Raw genomic sequence first — 24,326 nt, 5'->3', positions numbered from 1 at the left:
CCAAGGAGGGCTTCAGGTAAAAAGTTGATGTAGAAACAAATTATTCTAGTTCTATCAAGTGACATGCTTGTTTTGTTGAATCGTAACATTAGACTAATATTAAAATTTCAACTTAAAGTTACTATATAAATTTAGTGTTCAGCTGTCCATGCAAACAACCGAAATAATTCTTCTAAACTGTTTAATCTAACTAGCATTCATTTCCTGTTTTGACACTACCTGAAAGCAAGATAAATATTCTATAAAACCAGGGAACACTCTTAAATAATTCACATAAGAAATTTAAATTCCTCTTTGTTAATCCTATCAGTGACAATGAAAAACCATCAGGAGTAGTTCCTTTTAATTAAACCACACTAATTAATTTTCAACCAACCTTCAGGATCAAAATAGATCTTGAATTGAGTGACTTTTGCATCGCCACATCAGTGACTCCCTGCATGGCCACAGCGGGCTGCATCCACTGGTCTCCCTGCAGCCTGGACTACAGCAACACAACAGAGACAACGAAGCAGAGCGGTGGTGAATTAAGCAGGAATGGTCAGAGAAGGCGTCCAAATGCTTGCTGGGTACAGTTTGTATAATTTTGAGAATTATTTGTTTACACTTCTAATTACAAAAGTAAAGAAATTCTGAATTGTGGGGGTTTTTAACGAACTCTACTTTTTCCACCAGCAGCCTATAATTAAAACTAAAATAAACATCAAGCTTATTCCTTGTCTTTGCTGTCAGTTTTGCATCAGTGGGGCCCCATACACCTTATCCACACCTGGCCTGTGCCAACCTGACACAGGCTGGGATGCACGATGCTCCCCACAGACCGGAGACCCTTTTTCGCTTACGCAACTGCACCAGCAGCCCGAGCTTTGGGAACGGGAATAATCTGGCTTGGACAGAGGGAAGGGGAAGAGTGGGCACACGGGAAATGCTGCTAGGCATCGATTTTCGGGGAGCGGGGGGTGTGCCATTTTCCTAATTTAACTGGAGGAGAAATCGGGCGGTGGCAGGCGATGAGCTGATGCGACACTGCAACTATGGCCTCGCACAGCGCGGCGACGGCAAGCACCGCGGCTGAGGGGAGAAGCACGCCGAGGGGTGCACGATACGGCAGCACCCACTGCTGGTAGTCCAGGGCCGGGGGGAGCGGCCCGGCCCCTGCAGGGTGCTGGGCGGTACCGCCCGGGCACGAGTGGCAGCAGCCGCCATCTTAACTGCGGGCGAGCCTCAGCGCGCGCGAGGCGCGCCATGTCCGATAAGGGCGGCTGCGGGGCGCGGGGCTCTGCGGCTGCGCCCGCCCGGGCCGGCGCCCAGGGCTGCAGGTGGGGTCGGGAGCCGCGCTCCCGCTCTTGGCGGGGCGGGGGGCTGGCAGCGGGCCGGCGGTACAGCGGGCCCCGGCTGGGTGCGGGGCCGAGGGGAGCCCGCGAAGAGCATGGGAAGAATGTAGCTACTGGTTGAAATAGAAGCCTGCACGGCCTCGCTTAGGGGATGTTTTGCCCCACGGCGTTCCAGGATGGGGTTTGCTGGGCTCCACGCCTGTTGCCATCCCGTCCGGAGGCCCCCCGCCCTGGGGCAGCAGGAGAGAGAGGAAGTGGGCTGCGGGAGTCTCTGTCGGAAAGGTTTGCCTGCAGGATGAGGGAGAGGGAGTTAGAGTTTGTTCTTCACGGTCTCCAGAAATAGCTGTCCCCTAGAAACTTTCCACGTGGGGAATTTTCACTGAGAGATGCCCTAGATTTCAGTGGGAGATGAGGCTGCTGCTGCTTCTTTGCTTCTTTCTAGAATCAAAAATGTGATTTGCATTATCGGAGATTTGTAGCAACAATCTCTTTTCACTCTCAGGAGGCCGTGAGCAGTAACAACAAGCTATTGCCTGCCAGGTGTGAACGCCTTGTTTTCCTGCACGAAGTTCAAAGTTTTGCAAGAGGTCAGAGGTCTGGGATCCAGGTGGTTGAGCTGGGTAAGCTGTTAACTCAGGTCGGGTCAGCTGCTTTTTTTTTCTTTTTTTGTTGCCGGTTATATATTACTCCACTCAGACAGTGGGGCTACCCATCTAAAATAAAGAGCAGCTAGCAGGACCTCAAATGCTTGTTTGTGTGTAATGTATTATCACCAGACAGGGTTCATACTAAATCACAAGACTGTAGCATAACTTAGCCTGAAAAGGGCCCTTCCTGTGCCACCTGGCCCAGTCCTTTGCTCAAAGCAGGGCTGGCCTTAAAAGTTGTACCAAGTTGCCTGGGGCCTTGTCCAGACCTGAATTAGGAGCTCCCTCGTGAGTACTTCACTTCCTGGAAGGTAAAATTGTTGCAATCAAACTGCCTGTATCTGTTAACTAACCTGCAGTCCTCTCCATGTAGAAAGGAGCACCCGCTACAGACTACTCTTTCCAAACAACTAACAGGTGTGCTCAGCTAAAAGACTTGGGAGGAACTTGGCAGAATGAAGCCTGTCATCGTGGTGCATGGTGGAGCTGGACGGATCTTCAAAGAGCGAGAAGAGGGATGTCGTGCTGGCACTGTCAGAGCTGCGCTTCAAGGTTATGGTGTCCTGAAACGGGGAGGCAGCGCCGTAGATGCAGTTGAGGAGGCAGTAAAGTCAATGGAAGATGATCCTCATTTTAATGCAGGTAATTTTTCAAGAATTAAGTGGGCTTAAAATCGTCTTGTATTTCAGGTATTTTGCCCTGATGCTTCTGAAAATCCTGGCTTGCATTATTATTGAATTATGCACATTGCAGTGGAGTAAATACTGGTGTCACAAGACAGTTGATTTCTCAGTATAAAACAGCATGGTGTGTGTGGCAGTTTCTCTTGAGTACACTGAGGAAATCGAGTTACTCTGTTCTCATTCTTCTTCTCCCATTTCATTCATGTGGAGCTGTTCATTACTGTGTCATTTATATTCAGTTTTAAGACATGGACTCTATTATGGAGTATATGTTTAATTAACGTTCATTTTCAAGGCAATTGGATATAGCTTGCAGCATTTGTTTAAGCCTTAACACTTGTCCTTTACCAGAGGAATGCTGTTCTTGGGGATTTTAGGTGTTCTTCTCTTCATTAATGCTTACAATTAGTTATTTTGTAAATAACATTACAGAAGTAATGCAGTAATGGTATATGAGTCGTGAATCTATGCAGAAAGAGTTCATAACTGGATTTTCTAATGAGTAATGTAAATTAATGTTAATGGAAGTTGTCAAATATTTTCTCCTCTTGATATGACTCGTTTATGATTTTGATAAGTTTCAGCAAAAAAAAAAAAAACATTCTCACCAACCTATGTCAGGAATAAACATGGAAGGAAAGACCTGTCAGTGATCAGTGCTTTAGATAACATTAGTTATATGCTCATATTAGTTATATGCTCAGTTAGTTTGCAGAGGTTCATTTTTTCCTGCTTACCTTGCAATTGAGAGCAAGAGAGAGCTTTTATTTCATATGAAACTTTCAGTGTTTTGTTACTGACTTGGGCTGAACATTTTGATTTTTAGAGCATCCAAGCTGAAATCATGAAGCAAACTTAGACGTGTGGTGTGTACTATTACATAGTATCAGGGTGGCATTCTCTCATTTAGTTTTTACTTAACTGGACTTGAGCCTTAAGCACTTGTTCAGGTTTGGCTGTGCTGATCTAAGTGTGGCAAATAGTCTGGTAATCACTTACAGATATCTAATTGTCTTAACGCTCCTTAGATACAGCTGTTCACAGTAGCTGGCAAAAATGAGGTGAAAGCTATGTGAAGAGGATGCTGATTGGAGTGGCTGTTTAAAACTCACTGTGTGGTATTTATAAAAGAAAAAATCTAGTTTGCTGTAATATTTTCTAGGAAGACACAGACATTGCTAAGAGACAACAATAAACATGGGGAAGAATGGGCATAACGATCAGGTTGTGTCCTTTTTTGAATTACAGGGTGTAGCCATTCTGTGTAGGCTCATCTCTTGCTGGCTCATCTCGATGCTTGGCCCTTCTGAGAAGGGCTCAGAAGCAATCCTGTTGTCTAAAACTACCATTTCAGTGACTTGTGCAGCATAATGAAGTCATCCAGTTCTGCTTGTGATGAGGAAGTGGCCTTGGTTGTATTTACCTCATGTGATTGCTTTGGCTAGCAGTGTTCATCAGCTTGGTGTGAATACTGCAGATATATGAATTGACACTGTAGTGGTCCCTGCACACTCTTCCGCAGCCTTTGCAGGGCACAGGACAGATCTGTTTATCTGTAGACAGAGGTAACTGGAGTACTCCTCTCAGTACCCCACGGGTGATTTGACTAATCTCATAGGTTCGTTATTTATGTCCCCTTAGATTTTCTGTCTTCTGTTGTCTCTGTTCTTTTCCCAGCCTTTTGCTTAACAAGTGAGCCAAACTTTTTTTTCAGCACTGCTGCCAATGGATACCATGCCCTTGGTGGCTGGTAGTCCCTACCCATTGCTTTGAAAGATGGATGAAAAGGCAGTCTGTAACCATCGTACTCATCCTACCTGAAATAACCTGAAGTTCAGTATCTAGCTTTGTTGTAGTGTACAGACTTTCATGGTGGTCAGTGGAATGAAAAAGATGTACAGCTAAGATGTAGGAATTGTGGAAGTAGTGGATGCCCCATCCCTGGAAGTGTTCAAGGCTAGGTTGGGTGGGGCCCTGAGCGATCTGATCTAGTGGGTGACATCCCTGCCCATGGCGAGAGTCCCTTCCAAACCAGGCCTCTCTATGATTCTATGGCAAGTGGGATGAATTGTTCTTAGAGAGCACCTGTCTCTCTTCACTAGCTGTAAGAGGAGGCTTTTGTAGGAAGCTGCCTTTGATTGAAGAAACTGTCTGCATCTGTTTTCTGCTCAGGAAATTTTAGGAAATCCTAAACTGTATCCCATGAGAGATGTCCAGTAGACATACGATACTATTAATGCAGTGGTGAAGGGGCCTGGTAGAGTTTTCCTTGGAATTGTGGTTCTGGTCACTGATACTTAAGAATCTCCTAGTTCTAGTGGGAATTTCAAGGTCATAGGCTAGAAAGCCTACCTTGTCAAAGGAAGTTAAAAGAGTATGGCAGGGTTTAGCTAAGTAAACAAAGAGTACTAACTCCTTACCAGCATAAAGGAAGAGCTGGAAGAATTATGTTAAAGCGGATGGCACAAGGCAATTAACCTGTAAGCTCTTTACAGATCAGTGTAGTCTAGAAATTAACACATTGTGAATGATGCAGGGCTGAACTCTGGAACAGCTTATGCAGTCGCAGACAGGCAAAAAATAGCTTTTGGGGAGTGTGTCTGTATGTGGCAGGGGAAGTTTTGGAGATTACAGGAGGAGGATTACAGGATTTTGTTGTCTCTTGTTACAGAGGATTTAACTTCATATATTCAGGTCTGAAGTACACTGGTATAGAAGTCTTATGTCAGTTATTAACAGTGGTTTCTGACCTGCTTTAGTACTGGTTTAACAGAAAGAAAAAAAATTGCTTTAGCTATCTGCAATGTTCAGGTCTTTCTACCTGAGCTAATGTGTAAATCTGCCATGTTTTGGTTTGGCTTTTTGCTTCTTTTTAGGTTTAGTCTTCACCATCCTTATGAGCAAGGCTTGTGCATTTGATGACTTAAAACGTGTTATTCCCCTGTGATACAATTATTGGCATTCCTTAAAACCCCACCCTATTTGCGTTGTCTCATTTTTTTTATCTCATTAATTTTCAATTAGATTAGTAATAGCACTGATAATTATAGAAGAAAATAACTACCCACCATTTTATTCCTTAATTTTTATTTTTTTAAATTACTGTTTTTATTTGGTAATGAAGAACTTATTTGAGGCTTTTGCTACAGTAGTGAGTGGATGCTTTTATTCTGCTCCATTATTTTGGCAGTTTCTTGGAGTGCTGTATGACACTAATCTGTTGATAGGATCAAATGCTATAGTATTTCTTTAGGTTATGTTGTATCCTCCTTTGGAAGAACTGTAAGGTAAAATACTTTTGTGCACTCAAAGTGATCTGAGGAATAAAGAATTCTGTTCGTAATTGTTGTTTTAGCTTTTGGACCAAGTATATAATTTGGGATGTGATTGGAAGTGTTTTTTATCTTACAAAAAATAAAACTTGATTTTAAAGTAGATGTTGTACTCTGTGAGACTGCTCTTAATGGCTGGATTTTGTGGTTATACTCAGCAGTGTTTCTGCTGAGATACTTTCAGTAAGTCAGCAAACTGGGAAAGAGAAAAGTTGCTTGATAAGAGCTAATAATTGAATCACCTGGTGGTTAGGTCTTAATGACTTTCTTCTCTTCGTCTTCCTCCCTAATTTTTTTTCTTTTGTCTTTAGGTTGTGGATCTGTTCTAAATGAAAAAGGTGAAGTAGAAATGGATGCCATTATAATGGATGGAAAAAACTTAGACTCTGGAGCAGTATCTGCAGTTAAATGCATAGCAAACCCAATAAAACTTGCTCGACTTGTTATGGAAAAGGTATGCTGGTTATAAAGCATGTTTTTCCTTACAACTTCATCCAGTATATTGATACACATCAATGATGATATTTGTGTAGTGCTTGAAGGCAGGAAAGAAGGGAGAAATGGATGAAAGTGTTTGGAAGCTATTGGTCATGACCATGAAGCATTTTTATTTTAAGGGTTTTTGAGAGATATTTATAAAAAAAAATAGCATTCTAAGAAAACATAAATTCTGCTTTCTCAAGGAGAAATTGAAATATGCATGTTGGTCTCCTGTAGTTCCACAGCTGGTGTTCAAGATATTTATTTTCTTTATTTTGTTCACTTGTTTTTTGAAGAGCTTTTATGCTGTCACTGAGTCTTCTGCTTGATCTCGCAAGATTTAAGTTGGATAATACATTGTTCACTTTGCAGTGATAAGGCACTGGATTAAATGACCCAATTACATATTTGGCTATGTAATGCATTCTTACATTGTTCCAGATAGTCTTCTCCATTGTGACCTGTCAGATGGTAGCTCTAGTGCAAAGTTGTAGTCTTCCAGCAGTAGAGGGTAACAGTAGCTCTGTTGGGTGGTGACTGATTTTTCAAGAGAATCGAATGTATCAGGGCAGCAAAATGATTATTACTTGACCTTCTACATAAGATCAGTCCCATATTACTCCACTAAGAAGTCCACCTAATATTTGCCACAACAGACTTCTCTTATTTTTCAGAAATGGTGGCTACTGGTGTGTGTCAGGATTGAGTAGATCATTTGTGTGATATTTGCATCTGTTTTACTTGGCAGTGACCAAAGAGTTTGTACTGTCTTTGGAGTTCACACTTTTCATCCTGCTCATGCAGCTGCCCCGTTGCTGAAAAGGGTTTCATATTCACTTATGAACAAAGAAGACTTTTATGTTTCTTTAACCTTTTAAAGTGACTTTTGAGGAAACCAAACCTCTTTTGGTGATCTATAAAGATGATTGAAATTTAATTTGTCCTCAGTGGCCTCCAAGGCAGATAGGATTTTTTTATGTCCATAATCGGAGGATAGTCCTGTTTTTAGAATCAGAACATTTCACTAAAACATTTAATATAAATACTTTGTTTTCTGGAAGACATACGTTTCAATAATGTTAAAACTTGCAATGAATAAGGTTTTTTTCCTTCAGTTGGCTTTTATTTTGTCATTCAGCTAGAACAATAGTAAGTATAGGTGGTAGACAGCTTCACAAAACCAAATTTTTCAAAATTTGTGAATGTAGGTGAAGAGTTGGGGGAGAGATGTCTTTAACGTGTTGTATTTCACTTAATTTCATTCTTGGAGAACTTCTATTAATGCCCATTGTTCACTTCATATTCCAGAATCATTGATTTATTTTCTTGTCTTGTCCATGACAAAATCCTATTTAAGTGAACACAATATTGTTGGATTTTGAGAACATAACTTTACAAATTCTGTTTTAAAAATCAAAGAAACAAAAAAAAACCCCAGCAAACAAAAAACCCTCTCCTTTGTCCATCTTGTCTCTTACAAGGTCTTTTTGTCATTGTGTTATTTCTGGTGTTCAGAAGTTTTGAGGCTAAATTTGAAACAAAATCATAAATTCTACTGTACAGGACCAAGTATAATGGTGTAGTCCTAAAGCCTTAACATTTTTGCCCAGATACAAAAAAAAAATCTCTGTAGATGATAAAGTTCAAATGTAAATGGCCTAAATTGCTTAATATAGCTCAAGATGAGTTTCTGCTCCTTCTCCATCAGGTATTATAAATGGGAATACCAGCTGATTCTGCTTTTCTGTTCATCTTGGACAGGAATTTTGGGACACCAACCCAGGCTATTTCACAGTATATTTCATAGTGTGTTTTGTTTTACTGTGCTTAATTAAATTTTTTTCCACTTTGTGACCAGTGGGTAATAAGACTAATTTTCCCAGGGTCTTAAGCATGTGTAATTATTTTCCAGTGTTTTTGAGATGCCTCGGTGCCATAAAGAATTTTGAAACATGCAGTTCCCGAAAACAAACCAACCAACCAAAAACACCCTCCCATCTGCTTGTAATTGTATTTCCATCATATTATGGAACAGTATGGGCTCCATCTGGTGGCCAGAGTAGCTCCTCGAGATTGTTCTTGCACACATTTATCCCTTTGTGATGTCAGTTTCCCACTGGGCTCAAACTTGTCCAAACCTGTCAAGTAGAAAAAAGGAGGACACCACAATAATTTCTATTCAGCATTTACCATGCTATCAATCACAGAGCTTCTAGAGGTGCAAGTCTTTTACTGTGTTCACTGATGTTACAAATTCTTGAGAAAACAGTTACATGTTTGTTGAATTATTCCTGTTTGCAGTGAACATAAATGGAATGATACATTGAAATGACTTTTTTTTTCAGATAGGGGGTGTAACCCCTTCCAGCTCCAACACTTCATTAGATGGGCTTCTCATGAACATTAGAGAACTAATTTATTGCTATACATGAACTGCATATGTGTTCCCCTACTATATTTGCAGCTCTTTACATTAGACAAAGGAGAATTTAGCTTAGAACACAGACTTCTTAATGCAAAGGGCTGGATTTTTGCTGTGCTCTGTGCTGCCAGAATTGTCAAATAAAGAACCGTGAGGATCTGAATTTCAGGTCAGCTGCAGAAGTTTGGGAGATTTTCCCCATTTCCCATGAAATTAACTGAACTTGCCAGCATTTCTTCTTGTTAGTAAGATGTCTGGAACGCCTTTTTTTTTTTTTTTTGTCCTTTTGAATTACTTTTTATAAACGTCTCCCAGAAAAATTAGGCGCTCTAAGTTAGCAACCATATTCATGAAACTGTGGACAGATGAGACAGAAAAATGTGCTTTTGTGTTGTTCTGCTGTCTCTTTTGATTGACAAGATGTGTTGGAGAGAACTTCTTCCAGTAAGGACTGAAAAAGAAAAAAAGAAAACAACCACAAAAGCCTATCATAGAAGCTTACTCCTCTTTATGCAAGTATTTCTTGTTTGTGCAGCTTAGGAAGGTATGTTATCTGAATCTGCATATGGGAGGGAACACTTGGAAAAAGTTTTTAGAAATAACTTCCATTTATCACTGTAAAATACAGTTAAAAACTGCATTTTTAAAAATCTTATTTAAAGGACCATATAGCCTTAATTGCTGAAGAAATCAAGTGATGGAGGACACATCCTCCTGCTACAGATACAGACAAAAGAAAATTGCAGTGTCTTTCCTGAAAAAAACTCCACCAATCAAAAAAACCCCACACTTACAGATAAAAACCAAAACTAGTTTGAATTTTGGATCGTGTACTTCTGATTGGGTTAGTGGCAGTGGCAGAGGGGGGCAGTATTGCACTAAGAAGTTGGCTTTCAAGTCAAAGAACACTGCTCACCAGCTTTGTTAGAAATAGGTAGGTCTTATGTTAGAAATAGGTAGGTCCAGTAATGTCACTCAGCACGTAAGCCTGATGTCCACTCTTTCACATATACAGAGGACTTATTCCTTTTAACCTTTATTCTTGTTCCCTAAAGCAATACTCTCACGACTTGAGGATTAATTAAAAGGCATTTAAATTTTAGAAAACGTTTGATTCAGGGCCACATCAGCAGGAATGTTTCTGAAGTGTAGCCACATTTCCCTCCTCTGAACCTGTCCAAAGGGGTTAGTGCAGAGGCTGTGATAGGCTTAAGTAGTGATCAGTGTCTGATTTGGGAAGATGTTTGTTTGTAATCCTTTAATAAACAATGCAGTGCTATGGGTTGGTCATGATAGTGATTACTTGTCATTGCTTTAGAAATCAACAGAAGTTGATGGTCTGCAACATTGTAAAAATGAAAAGCTTTGAGATCTAAATGTCTTGTACAATGTAGCACAACACAGAAATGCCATCCTGGCTTCTGGCTGAGAGCTGCATATGTGCCACTTTGGTGCTTTGCAAGGCTCTGCTAGCCTGCTGCCTCCAGCATTAAGTGGCTCTACTTTTTGGACCTCAGCTCGTGCCTGTGTGCTGTGCTGCTGCATGGTTATAAGAGCTTGCTTGAAGTTAAGTGCTGTGCTCTGAAATTACTCCATATTGTATAGTCAGACTACTGCTCCTCCAAAACCTTCCCAGGCTCTGATGAGTGATTAACAGCTGTGCAGTTGTGCAAAAAGTTGATGCTTACTTTTTGACATAGATTTAAAAAAAACCCAAAACAACCAAACAAAAGAAATCAGATTTTAGAGCTACTACTAAAGTTTAAGGATTAATTAAACAAATTTATCTGGCAAGTTTTTCTAAAATATTAATTAACCCAGCTGTACAAATTTTGAAGCATGGAATTAACTAAGGTTGTTGAATTAAAATCTGGTCAAAGTGCTCTGTAAATAAAGGAATCCAAATAGAACTTGCAAATGTTCTTAGAAGAGGGTAAATGTATTTTGGTTGAGCCCATTAGAACAGTTTGCTGTTCTTAAATTTGAAATTCTGAGTCTATAAGAATAGCAGCTAGTTGAAGGATATGTTTAAAATAAAATTGTTCTGCTGATATTAAGAAGCACTTCAGTATATGATATTTACATTTGTTGGTTATTTTACTATGTGTAATGCCTTTAAATGGAACAGGAGTTTATTTACCGTTCCTGTAAGTAAAATCCTTCTAGATCCCTTAGTTAACTGGACTAAACAGTTAGTTATGTAGTGATTTGGTGATTGACTGGAAACAGTACAAAGAAGTTGCATACAAATTAGCAAAAGAACAAATTTACCAATTTTTCTTCTCCCGTTATAGGAAGTGTGCACTAGATAAATGCAGTTTTCTACTAATGATGACAGTTTGTACCTGTGTTTTGGAGAGCTGACTTTTTTCAGCTGTAGTGGAAGGGCATATGGACATAGAAATCTAGAAAGTTTAAAAATAAAATGTGGAATTTTCTTTATGTGGATACATCTAAAAATAAAGAGTGATTGTACAAAGCTGCTCAGTACAAGACAAAGCAAGAACTGTCAATGAATCTCATGTCTATCTTCTGCAGACAAAGCACATGCTGCTGACTGATCAGGGTGCACACCTGTTTGCTCAGGCCATGGGTATTCCTGAGATTCCAGGGGAGAAACTAGTAACTGAGAGATCCCGTGAGAGATGGAGGAAGAACCTTGAACCAGATTTCAACCCTGAAGATTTTCAGAAGTAGGTAAAATTTTTCTTGAATTCAGGTAATTTAATTTGTGCCATCTGGTTACCAAAACACAACCCACAACCAAAAAAAACAACCAAAACCCCTCAAACAAAACAACCAAGAAAACATACAAAACCAAAAAAACCAACCAACCAACCAAACCCCCTTGAAGGTCTGTATTTCAAATGTTAGATGGTTTGATACAGTCTTTACAGTATGTCTTCAGTGAAAGTACTGGAAAATCAAGCTTTCAATGAATTTGCTCAAGTTTAAATGACTGGAACAAACTCTAATAAACTTGTTGCTGCTTAAGGAGATTGTTTGTCACTTTAACATAGCATAGGTTTTACAAAATCAGAACTCGTTGTTCCTCTTAAAATCACCAGTTACAGAAGAGCATAGAGCAGCTTTAAAAAACAGCAGGAGTAATTTTGTATAGTTCTTTTCCATGGAGGAACTGTGATTTTAAAAATCTTACAGTACACATTTCAAAACAAGTCCATGAAAAAAATTTAAGAAAGCTGATCTCGGTTAAGTAGATGATCAGATTTCTCTTTAAACTGGACTAGGTAGTTAAATGACCTCAGATTTTGGCCAGTAACTCCTTCCGAGTGCTGATTGTGGCTATTGTTTATGAAAAGGAATGAAAAAAATGACCAAGAAGTTCAGTGGTGGGTATGAAGTGAGATGCTACTGGATGGTATTGCCCAACAGCAAAACGAACGTCGCTTGAAAAACAAGCCTGTCTCATATCAAGTGAAGGGGAAAGTGAGATGGACATGAAAAGGAATGAAAAACATGAGGTGTCAAAAATGGGGTTTATGCCTGTGAGGTAGGGATAAATACCAAATTGTTTTGAGCTTCCATTTGTATGTCAGTGATTGTGGCGCAGGAAAGCGCTGTATTACATTACATATATGCTGTACTATGTGCTGTTCATCTGATTTTTTTTAAATAGTAGTAATGAGAGAAGCAGAACTGAATTTGTAGATCAAAAGAAGTAAATTTTTTCTGTGGGCATGTTAATTAAAGACTTTGAAACAAGGCTATAAACTACAAGCTGTATGTTACTTTCAGTAGATTGCTAGAAGGAAAAAGAAATTAATAAGGCAAGCGTAAATATGGTCTTGTAAACAAAGTGATGTTGTTCCTTGACCATAAGGTCTCAGTCATAGTTCATCTTGTACACAGAAGAAGTTTTCTTTTGATACATGGTCTGTCCAAGGACTGTGTGGTATTGCCATTCATTATGAAGAATTTTGAGGATGGTGTAACCTCTGCTGCGACTTGGTCTCCTACACGTATCAGTTGGAATGGTATGGCATCTAAGTCTTCATTCATTCTTCGTAACTGCTTAATTTTTAAAGTTTTTTTCTGATAACAGTGTTAGGCATCTTCAATTTCAGCATTGTCTTGCTCTGGAATATCTGATAATAGAAAACTTGTGTATCTCTGAAGGGCTCAAGACTTTTTCTGGTGTTGGCCACGCTGTTCTTTTTCTGAAAACCAGTGCCCAAAACATCAGCACAAGTTCACAGAGTTGAAAACAGGTCGTTTTTTATGCAAGCTCATTTCCTTCTGTATCACATGTGGAATGTTCTTTTTCTCTGTTATGTCCACAGTGATTACACAGAAACTTGCCTGAGGCAAACATACAGAAGGTGAAGTAGTGTTAGTCAGAGGCAACATAATACCAGATCATACTGGGAATTTGAAGGTTGATGTGTACTTAACTTCCAGTGCTCTGGTCCTCACAGTGTTGGAAACCATGGGGTTTCATAGGCTTTCCAGGCAAAGTCTGGTGTCTCCATGAGAGATACTTTTCTCTTCTGCTGATTAGGAGCCTGCATTCATTTATGCTAAAAGCTTAGGATTCCGTTGCATGTACGACATTCCATCTTGCACACCTTTTGCTGAGAACAAGGTGTGGTTTGATTTATCTGCAGTTTCTCACTCCAAAGATTCTCTGGCATACCTTTGATAAGAGTCACTGGAGGTTGCCTTAGAACCCCACAAAAAGGGAGTTGAGTGTGCCTGTAGTAAATGGGCTCCTAGCCCCTCTGCGAATCGCACTGCATGAATAACTCGAGGAGGTGTTAAATAACAAGGGCCCTGACAGCAATCAACAGAAAACCCTACTACTGATGCAGGGCTAAGAGACAAACAACAGATACCTTATTAGGGATAGAATAAGTACATGTCACTTCATGGATATTGGATAATGAAAGATTTAGACAAGAGGGAATGAATAAATCCAACTAATATATTTTGTATCACAATATATGCAGTATATAAGAATAATTCTTGATTGAAGAAATCCCTAATAGCATCCTCTGGTATACCAGAGGTACTTACTGAGGTTTTTGCTACCGTCAACAACTAACAATAGAGATTGCATTATAGTATGATATCTCTACTTCGGCAGTTTTGCCTGCCTTGGTAATGTTTTGGAGTTAACTATGCATGCAAAAAACCTGTTTATATCTTCTTTGCCTTTGTTCTGAAGATGAACAAAGAAAAGGTTACACTGAAGCAATAAAAAAGTTTAAAGGGGCAGTAAGAAATACAGTATAGTTGTTTATTTGCTCCACTGCAGATAAGGTATGTTGGACACACTCACTTTGGAATTCATCAACAGTTGTGCTCTCATACCAAAACAGATAGCTGCTGCCTGTGTGATCTGTGTGTTTTTATTCTCACAGTTTCTTAAGGTAAATACTTACCTAGAAAAATATACATCTGGATGTACCTTTCTTAACTTCTGAGGAGGATCTAACTTTAGTTGGTTGAAGGGTGCCGCATGAATGTGCAAGAGAGTACTGAATTTACTCATGTTCTTTTCAGCAAATCATTTGTAACAGATGGATGGGTGGGAAGCCCATCTGCACCATCATATCAGTTTGAGATGAGGTCCATATCCACAGAAATGTCAGAGCAGTTTGTAAGGCCTGTGATTCATCAGTCAACTTTGAATTGCTGTGAATGAAGTGTAGGGACTGACAGTATGATATTTTACATAAGCAGGAGCGAACAGGAAGTTGGTTTTCTGAGAAAGTGACTGTGGGTTTCAGGGTACACAAGGACTTTGTCTGACTTAATTAGCTGAGATTTTGTGGAGCTATAGAGAAACCCTCACCAGTGTCCAGGCAACTTCCTGAGATATCCCTGTTCCAGTTGCCTGTTGAGTTAGTTCCTTGAGGGATTATTACGAATTCTTTTCCTGTGTGGAAGGATGCAGATTACGCTTTTTTTTTTTTTTTTTGTATGCTTCTAGCCAGATAGTGGTTTATGTTCCTATGTGAAATGCTGGAATATGTGGATATTTAAACTGTTGCTTCTCACTAGTGTCTTGCTTCTCAGTGTAGCAACTGTTACAGTATGTTATAACAGGCTTTTTTTTTCTTCGAACATGACTACACATGTATGATTTGAGCAGTCTATCGTATATGTCTTTTCTGTGCTGAAGAAATAAAGCAATCGTTGAGACTTCTGTTTTCTTCAGTGCATGAAGATTTTTAAAATGATGTGCGGTTTCAGCGGATTCTACTGGCCAAGTGATTTAAACCTCAAGATTGCTTAGCTACAGAGTACAAAGACGAAAATATGTATTAATGATGCATTGTGAGCAGTACTAGTTGAAAGGCACATAAATAACCTTTTTTTTTTTTTGTAGCATTCAAACATTAGGGGGAGTAAGGAAGAGGAAAGAGGAGGAACAGGAAGGAAATGATTCAGTACGTGCATAACATTACTGTCCTTTTCTGTATTCACTTATTTACGTACATTGTCATTAATAATTCCGGTTAACCTCCTCTTGAGACAGTGGAGCCAATTGTTGCATCTTGGAGTTGCCATTTAGGGGAAAGTTGTGTGTCAGTTTGTGTGTCAGCCAAAAAACTACTCCAGAACTATGATGACTAGAAGTATTTCTGCCCTGTCTGCTTTTGCTTTGTGGGTTTTTTCCTCCCCAAGTCGAAGTTTCCATGCTATGAAGGTAAACAAGTCATGGGGGGAGATAAAAAAAAAAAAAATGAGTGTTTTCTACTCTGTTAAATATAAAGTGAGAATTGTTACATATTGCTTGTTATTTTTGCAATGAGAAGCATAGCAAAAATAGCTTTATGATGAGCAGTACCTCTTTTGTAGTAATCTTTTTTTAAAGCTACCTGGAAAATAAATGCAACATGCTTTGGCAGGTATGCTTTAATTCTGTCTAATTTTGTGAACTGTTTTTCTTGGCAGAGACCTTGGAACAGTCGGTGCTGTTGCTATAGACAGTGAAGGCAATGTAGCTTGTGCAACATCCACTGGAGGACTCTCTAATAAACTGATTGGCCGTGTTGGTGACACAGCATGTATAGGTATGGGGTGTGGGATCTTACCTTTCATTTTTTGGAGGTATCTCATTTAAAGAAAGAAAAATAAGTGTTGTACCACTCTCCTTTTCATTAGTGAAACGCACATAAATACTAGTACATCTGAAATGGAGATCTAACATTCGGATGTATAAAAGCTCAAGCTTCTTACAGCACGGAGATTGCAAGAAAGGACTGGGAGTAGAGGTGTAGTGCTGTCATTATTATTGTCATCCAAGACTTTTTTGTATGGAAAATGTGGATGAAAATTTCTTTTTTCTGCTCTTTCATAAATGTTAACAGTTTTTTCCTGTGTTTCCTTTCTGTTGATTCTGATAAAGCTGTGGTTTTTTACATCTGTGCTTTCAACTAAGTCAAAATATGTAGCCTGCTCTATATTAAGATGCTGTTTTCTTGATACTTAAGGAAGTAGGTGTAATTGCAATTACTATTTGTTTTATCAGTGAGTGAGAATTATAAAGTGACTGGCAACTTTGAGTAAATTCCTCTTCTTAGAGAAGACTACCTGATAAGACTACCTCAGAGCCTAATAGATGTGTTGTGGAATAAAGGAAATATTTTAAGAGATCTCTTATCCAAGTATAAAGAAACACTTAAAATCCTTTCCACAGACTTCTTCCTCTCATAGAACAGACTTGTCATTTGATTGCTTTAGGGTTCTACCATACAGCTGGGATTTGAAAAATAATTATTTTTAGTAAAACATGTTCCAAACTCAAGTAGCACTACTATTGGCAGTATATGATTATGAAGAAACTAGTACTATCTTTATTTTGCACATGAAGTTGCTAACGTTTTGGTACCCTCTGCATTTTGACTATTGACTATATAGTCAAAATATATTTGACTATATTTTCAGCTTCATTTCTAGCTTCAGCTTTCTGACTGCAAATATCCTTCTGTGTAGGTTGTGTTCAGGGTTCCTGTAGTTTGGGACATGGTTCTATGAAGGACAAGTGAAACTGGGTGCTGTTGAGCATATTGCTTGTAACTTTTGGTCTCACTAGACATCTGCAGGCTTGGAAACAGAAAAGCTGTGCTTTTAAACATCAGAGGTTTAGTAAAGGGGCTTTGACAGACTGATTGTGGCAGTGTTTTTCCATGTGTAAATCAGGGTCCATTGAAAGGGTCTGATCACAAAAGTACATAAGGGAAGAAACTTTCATTGCTCTTCTAAGGCTCTTTCCCGTCCCCCAGTACCTTGTTTATAATGCTGTGGTATGTTTCTTTCTAGCTCCTGGGAAATATTTTTCTTAGGAGATGTGCTAGAAACATGGGTATTGAGCAAGCAGAAGCTTGGTGGAGAGCAACAGGGTGTGGAATGTGCCAGCAAAACAAGGATGGGACAAAAAAAGGGGGGGGGGGAAGGGGAGTTCAACAAAAAAAACACTCTGCTTGTGATGAGGACTTTGAAGATTCTTCAGGGGTGCTTTGTGAGGTTTCACTAGAGCCTAGGCTCTTCAAATCTTTTACAAGGTGTTGTGGGTAAGTTCCCCTCAAACTTTGGTCAGTTCACCAATGTCCTCACAAGATCTTCCTTCATATCTTCTCAGCTGGTAATGTTGTGTGACCTGGCATTCTGCATCCCATCACTATCTTACTGGTCCTTAATATACCCTCCGCTGCTGTTCTGGAAAATATTTTTGCTTATCCCTGTGGAGTGTTGGCCTGCTTCTGCTTCTTGTACCACAAGCAGATCAGTAGTCTCTCTCAACTCGGCAACTGACTTGCTCCCACAGTTGTTGATCTCTTTCATATATTTAACTTTTCAAACAGGCAGAAATGAGAAAGAAGTATTAATGGCACTTTGCTCCCAGAAATGCAGAAAGCTAATGGACCTTTTGGATGAAATGTTCAGTACCTATTTTAAACAGTGAAAACAATGAAGGGCTTGTAAATTATATTATAGAATTATAATAGAGAATTTTTTCTTTTTTTTTTTTCCCTCTGAAAAGGAAGTGGAGGTTATGCTGATAATCATTCTGGTGCCACTTCAACCACAGGACATGGGGAGAGCATTATGAAAGTGGTCTTAGCCCGACTGATCCTTTATCACATGGAGCAAGGTATATCCCAAACTTCCTGTAAACCGAAATAATGAAGATATGAAACGTTGATAATGACAGGTTTCAGTTTATCTACTACCATGCTAGAACGGGTGTCAGAAGAGTTGCTTCCAGGGATATGCGGATGGGTCACCTCTCTTTAAAACCAAAGTGAAGTACTAAAGTATTAATAAAGGTTAACTAGCTGAATTGGACAGAATTATCTCTGCTGCCTGATATTTAATCATGCTTTAGCCCCGGCAGATGAACCTCAGGATTAAAGGGTGGGCTCAGTTCAGCGCACTCTGTGTCTCACCTAAAAAAAATCCACTGCGCAGGCTCGAAGGGTTAATGACCTTTCCCAAATCTTCGCTCGCGAAGACTGGCCATTATATATTATATAAGATGGGTGTACATTGAAAGACATTACTGTCTACTTTGTTTAACTGAAGTTCTCTTTAATATTTTTTCCTAATTATAAACTAAAATTTTGTGAACAGGAAATAGAAAACAAGTAAAAGTAATACATTTAAGGAAGCAGTAAGGGGGAATGCTAGAGACACAATTGGAACTGAAATTAGAAGATATAGGATATTGCCCTTCTAATAAACTATAAAGGTCTTTATTTTAACAACTCTGATTACAGCAACAGAAATTCTTTTAAGACTTTTTGACCATGATTTCAATTTTCATTTTGTTTTGGAAAATGTACTAAACTGACTGGGTGGGTATGTGGTAAACAGCTGACACAGTATGTCTTATATGACTGTAATATAATCTGACTGTGGGATGACCCTTTGGAGCTTTACCTTCCTGAGTTAGTCTGTCATCTAAACCCTTGATTATGTTACAGCCTATAAACATAGCCAGACAACATACTTGTATTGCATGCAGTTCAAGAATCATTAATATAGATATCACCATTATTTTTAGAAAGCTGTAGCTTCGGGGCAGTACAGTGTAACTTGCTTTGAGATCAACCAAACTGGAAATAATTGGAAAATGTTCAATTTACATTTTCATTGGAGAAGCAGTAAGTAGAGAGACAAGTAACAGCTGAGAATATTTTTGTTATGCTTTATAGAGCTGTTTGCATATAATGGGTGCATTTCTCTAAATCTTTGATATGACAGTTTCAGCATAAAATAGAACCTACAGATTATTTCCCAAAGCTCTAACACATTATGCTCTCCCTTACTCTCTATGTTATGTCCCTAACTATTCACTTTGTGAATAGAGCCTTCTAAGCTCTATTCAGTCTAAACTGTGTAAAGCAGTTTCTTCTCTGGCTTTAAGTTAACTGCATTGCAAAACTTATGCATTGACAGCAGTTATCTGGCTTGTGATTAATCAGTATGAAAGGCAAATGAGTATCAAATTAAAAAGTTTATTGAAAAAAAGAGAAAAAGAAAAAAAATGAACCCATATGTATTAATGTCTAATTGATTTGCTCTTGTTCACCCTGCCAGTGCTTGCTTTACCTTCATTTATCCTGCCCAGAAGTATAACTCAGCTGCCAGGAAAATATGTCAGCAATAGACTCCCCCTGCCCCCCCCAAAACATTTCCATGAAGGCACTGAAAACAAACCCTCAAGTTATTGTAACTTTTGAGTCCTTGAACTGAAGTTGCATATTTGAGAACAACTACAGAGCTCTCATAATTCTGTTTAGCTATTCAGTAATTCACTTACTAAATATCTTCTTTTGGATGAATGCTGCAAAATTTACTTTCATATTTTAGGAGTGAATTGCTTTGCCATTCTTAGCAGCTGCTGGAATCTTTGTCTTATGGTGGCAGCTGTTGTCTTGGTGAAAAATCAAACAGTGAAATACTGACCCTTTGAAGACAGTGCCACTGACTTGAATAGTCACAGTGTCACCCGTATGTCAGAGAAAGGAGCTTTATCCTGTCAGTCACCAGTGCTGTGAATAATCTTGACTCTGATGGTTTTATTTGGTTTTAACTCAAAATTTGCAGGGAAAGAAAGCATGAAGGTCAGTTTTTGTTCTGTAACCTAAGCCGCATAACATTACTGAGGGAATATATCTTAGGGCAATTAGGCCAAGCCAACTGCGTTCCTGAATGTTCATTTAAACTGGTAGTGAACAGGTATCTTGCAGCTATTACAGGTCTGTGTGTATGATGTTCACATTCAATTTGATTTATTTAGAAAATATTCCTGTTAATACAAATCGAGTAATGAAAAGCTAAAGTTACCTTGCTGGTCCTTTGTCTGATGTCTAGTACATTGAGACCTCATCTTGCCTGATAGTTTCAGAAGTTTCAGGAAGAGTAATGCTGATTTTTGGTTTTGATAACTTATGACAATGTGAAGTAATGTGCTTTGAGCTCTGTTGCAGCCAGTGGACTTGGAACAGAGATGATGACTGAAATGTTTGATTGTTTTGATGTGGGATTTTTAAAATGGTAAATGCTTTAGACCTAGCTTGTGACAAAACTGTGATGAAAACCTTGCAAATTGGCATTTTTCCCTTCAAATGATAGCATAAGAAACATGTCTCTTGAACATAGAGTTGGTGAGTTAGTTTGTATCAAACACTGAAATGGAACTAAAATCTGAAGCTATTCAAATAAATATTTGCAGCAGCACCACACCACAGCAGCTCTTAGCAACTGTACAGTGCCTTCCTATAAACGGTTCCTTTGATACACTGAAAATTTCTTGCTGATTTAGTTGAGAGAGAAATTAGATTTGACTGGCTCTGTGGGGAGGGGTAAAACTTGGAGTTTTAAAACTAGTGTCAGGACAGATGCCATGAAGTGATCTTATTTTTCTTTTCAGGAATGTCACCAGAGGTGGCAGCGGACGCTGCATTAGACTACATGAAGACAAGAGTTGGGGGCCTGGGCGGTGTCATTGTTGTCAGCAAGGCAGGAGAGTGGGCAGCAAGGTTCTCCACCAAGCAAATGTCCTGGGCTGCTGTAAAGGACGATGAGCTGCATTATGGGATTTGTGCTGGGGAGAAGCATGTAAAATCTCTTGATGAAGCACTTGTATCTGCAAGTGAGGGACTGTAAGCATGAAGAAATGTTGGCTGAGGAGGAATGAAGATCTCCAGTTTTCAGTGGAGGACAATGACAGTTGATTTTGTCTTTCTGAAAGATCTGTACTTCTTTGTGGAGTGGCATTGCCACATTTACATTCGAAACAAAATCTGGATGTAGTTCTCTAGTAGACATGGATATATGTGTAATCTTTTAATACCTTTGTGAAGTCAGGAGATCCTCCTTTTCTAGATAAGAAAGAGAATGTTCAGTAGGTTTTGTGGTTAGCATGCCGTAATCCTACATTAAAGGGAGCCTGAGTTTCAGTATTGGAGAAACTCCTTTCCATGCCCATTTTCAGAGACTGCTGCCAGGATGATTTGAGAGATGAATACCTATTAATTAAAAACCGAATTTTGAAAATCCAGAGTCTTTTGAGCAGCCATCCCATGATAACAGATTGCTGTCAGTGACGTACCACCCAAGAGCAGCGAAGAGTTAAGACTCAGTGATCGTCACAGGCTTGAAGTAACTGTCAGGGGAAATAATGGAGTAAAAAGAATAACTTTTCTCAGAAAAGGGAAATGTGATGCAGTCTAAGGAGCTGTAATTCTGTGCACTGACATCAGACCAGAGACCACAACAAAGTAGGCTACAATATTTCAAAGTATATGTGGATAGTTAACAGGAAAGATATTGATGTAGTATCTGGGGTAGTAATAAAGAAGGTCATGATTTCAATAAAAATAACAGCAGTCTTTACTACTCAAATGCAAAGGTGATAGGCACCTTTTAAGTGTAAATCTGAGACAGAGAGATGCTGATTAACTGGAAAAATAATTCTCTAAAAGTAAGTGATGAAAACAAGCTGTACTAAACCAAACAAAACTGCCTCTTAACAAGCTTCTTGTATGAAGTCTGAAACATCTGCAGAGATTTTCTTTTTTAAAAAGAACTGATGTTTTACATTACTTCTGATACAGTTTCTTTGTTAGGATTTTGGGGTTTTTTTTTCTATTTTCTGACTCAACCATATAATTCTTTTTGTTAAAAACTGTAATAATTTTATGGATTTCAACTGGTGACTAGGTTTCCTCTCTGGGCAGATTTGTATGTTTGAATTGCATGCCATCATTCTGTGGTTTGTTCCTTTACAAGATAGCCCATAAAAAAATCTTAAATCAGGGTTTTAAACTACTAGTGTCCCAACTACAATAAACTGTGTTACTGAGTCGGCGCATAAAGAATGGTAGGGTTGCCAAGACTGTCTGACCTGCTCTCTACTTTGATCCATGGTTTCTTAGATGTTGCAGATGACTGAATATGGACAGTGATGGTTCAAGAGAAGATGGCACATGCAAAACATAACCTTGGAGTACTCGTGTACTTTGTTCAACAGAAGATCACGTAGAGAATGGCTACTATCTGATCATCAGATGTTAATAAAACAGTATCGGTATTTCTGATGTGCTTATTGGTGTTTTACTTCCTTTGAGTAAAAATTAAGTTACCAGTATCGGCATAGCTTCATTTCCAAAATACGTCCAAAATATTTGTGATATTTACCTCACCTGTCCATAGTGGAAGATGAAATTCAGGACAGGTAATAGAAAATATGATCACCATGAGTGCAGCCAAAATTCACTTTGCAGCATTGTTTTCATGAAATTGCTCAAATGAAAAAGAATCAAACTTGAGGGATGCTTTGTAGAGCTAAATGGTGATACATAGGCATGGATGCAGGCTGTACACAAGAATACAAGTATCTCGTCATATACCAGCTTTGTCAGATGAACTTCTCTGTAGAAGGCATATACCTAGTAACATTTCCTTTGCTTGAAGTAGCTGGGGGAGGAGCATTTAACCAGTACTGCTGTAACACCTGCTGTACCATCTTTGTCAAGCTCTGTTTATTTGTTATGTTTTCCTGGTGGATGTAAGCCTGTTCTGGTCACAGTCCAAGCTGACCAAAACCCAAGTGATGGTTAGTGTAGCATCAAGCATAAGCTAATACACCTGCTGGGTGGTTTATTGGCAAGGGCTTGGCACTACGCTCACCCTGACAGTTGCCTTTTGGTTAGCTTTGAACAGGTTCACGTCAGCCGAGAAGGTACCGGCAACCACAGCAGCACTACAGACAGGATCTCGGGGATGTCAGAAGGAGTAGTAAATGTCTGCTGTGGTTAATTCACCTTAGCTGTTCTCAGGAATATAATGTAATAAATTTCTGGCACTTGACAAAGAGCATTATCCTCTATAGGTTCTTCTGTTGCTTATCACCAGACTAGCTGGGCACCTTCCAGCAGTTCATTAAGCAGTGTGACTACCCTCTGGTCTGTATGATTTGTTCTGTCTAACCTGCCCCTTGGTAGCATGCTCTATATTCCTTTCGCATGAAAAAGTCTGTTTTTCAAAAACATGCATGAGCTGTTATGCCTCTCCAGTTCATGTGGGACTGGGAACGAGTGTGCCTTGCATATGAATTGATGACATTTGATAATCCTTAGGCTGCAGTTTGCTCCTCAGTTCAAATGGCATCAGCTCAGGCAAAGCACTGGTACCAGCGTTCAGGGCTACATGTTTTTCTTCCAGCTAGCTGACCAAATTAATGCTGCTCAGTAAAGGTATGTGATTTCCTCACCGAATCTGGACAGCAGGTAGACCTCTTCTCTTCCTTGTAAGGGGGAGCGATAGCAAATGGTCAGGGATGGGGTAGACCTTATTTTTGAAGAAGCTGGAGAGCTGGGGATGGAAGAGTTTTTCTCTCTCTTGCTTTACCCTTTCAGTCGCGTTCTTTAGCTAGAACAGGATGAGACTTTGTTGCCATGATGTAAGAAGTTGCTGGTGTTGCACAGGACTGCCTAATTTTTAAATATGCTTATGTGTCCCCTGACCTTTGTGAATACTGAGAAATTACCCTTTATAAGGGCTTTAACATTCAACAGCTTTTATAAATGTAGTTGCATGATGCTGAACTTAAGGGAGATACCAACAGCAGGACGGGAAGTTGTGTACCCCTGCTGTGCACTGCTGCTGGAAATGAGCATCTAATCCAAATGGCTGTGACCTGGATATCAAAGAAGGAAAATTAGAGGTCTGTTGCCAAGAAACTGGGTGTCCTTGGCATCTAGCAAAGCAGCAACAGTTTTAATTATCTAATTAAAGTGTGGCATACCATTATTTTATATCATTTAGAAAGCCAGTTGTGGATGTTGTCCTGTTTCTTTCTTAGTACTCTGTAGAAAAGAGTCCCTGACCTGTGCAGGTGGCCATGATGGGTATACATATCAAAGCCAAGACGTTAAGAAAACCATCAG

At 39.3% G+C, this 24,326-nt stretch overlaps 1 protein-coding gene across 6 annotated transcripts; it reads left to right on the top strand.

Annotated features, from left to right (window-relative positions):
• Positions 1–1,220: 1,220 nt before the first annotated feature.
• ASRGL1 (asparaginase like 1) lies at positions 1,221–22,475 on the top strand. Of its 6 annotated transcripts, none has more exons than XM_017826070.1 (8): positions 1,221–1,319; positions 1,837–1,954; positions 2,399–2,623; positions 6,308–6,450; positions 11,437–11,591; positions 15,823–15,941; positions 17,912–18,022; positions 20,807–22,475. In XM_017826070.1, the coding sequence occupies exons 3-8, from the start codon at positions 2,437–2,439 to the stop codon at positions 21,040–21,042; spliced, it is 951 nt and encodes a 316-aa protein (XP_017681559.1). In that variant the 5' UTR covers positions 1,221–1,319; positions 1,837–1,954; positions 2,399–2,436; the 3' UTR covers positions 21,043–22,475. The 6 variants fall into 6 exon arrangements, with proteins under 6 accessions (XP_017681559.1, XP_017681560.1, XP_017681535.1 ...); XM_017826071.1 differs by having other exon boundaries at positions 2,392–2,623; XM_017826046.1 differs by having other exon boundaries at positions 2,355–2,623.
• Positions 22,476–24,326: the final 1,851 nt, after the last annotated feature.

The sequence above is a fragment of the Lepidothrix coronata genome, unplaced genomic scaffold, assembly GCF_001604755.1.
Source record: "Lepidothrix coronata isolate B3197 unplaced genomic scaffold, Lepidothrix_coronata-1.0 Scaffold4, whole genome shotgun sequence".
Lineage (NCBI taxonomy): Eukaryota > Metazoa > Chordata > Aves > Passeriformes > Pipridae > Lepidothrix > Lepidothrix coronata.
Note: the sequence above shows the minus strand (reverse complement) of the source record. Positions and strands in the feature narration are given on the sequence as shown.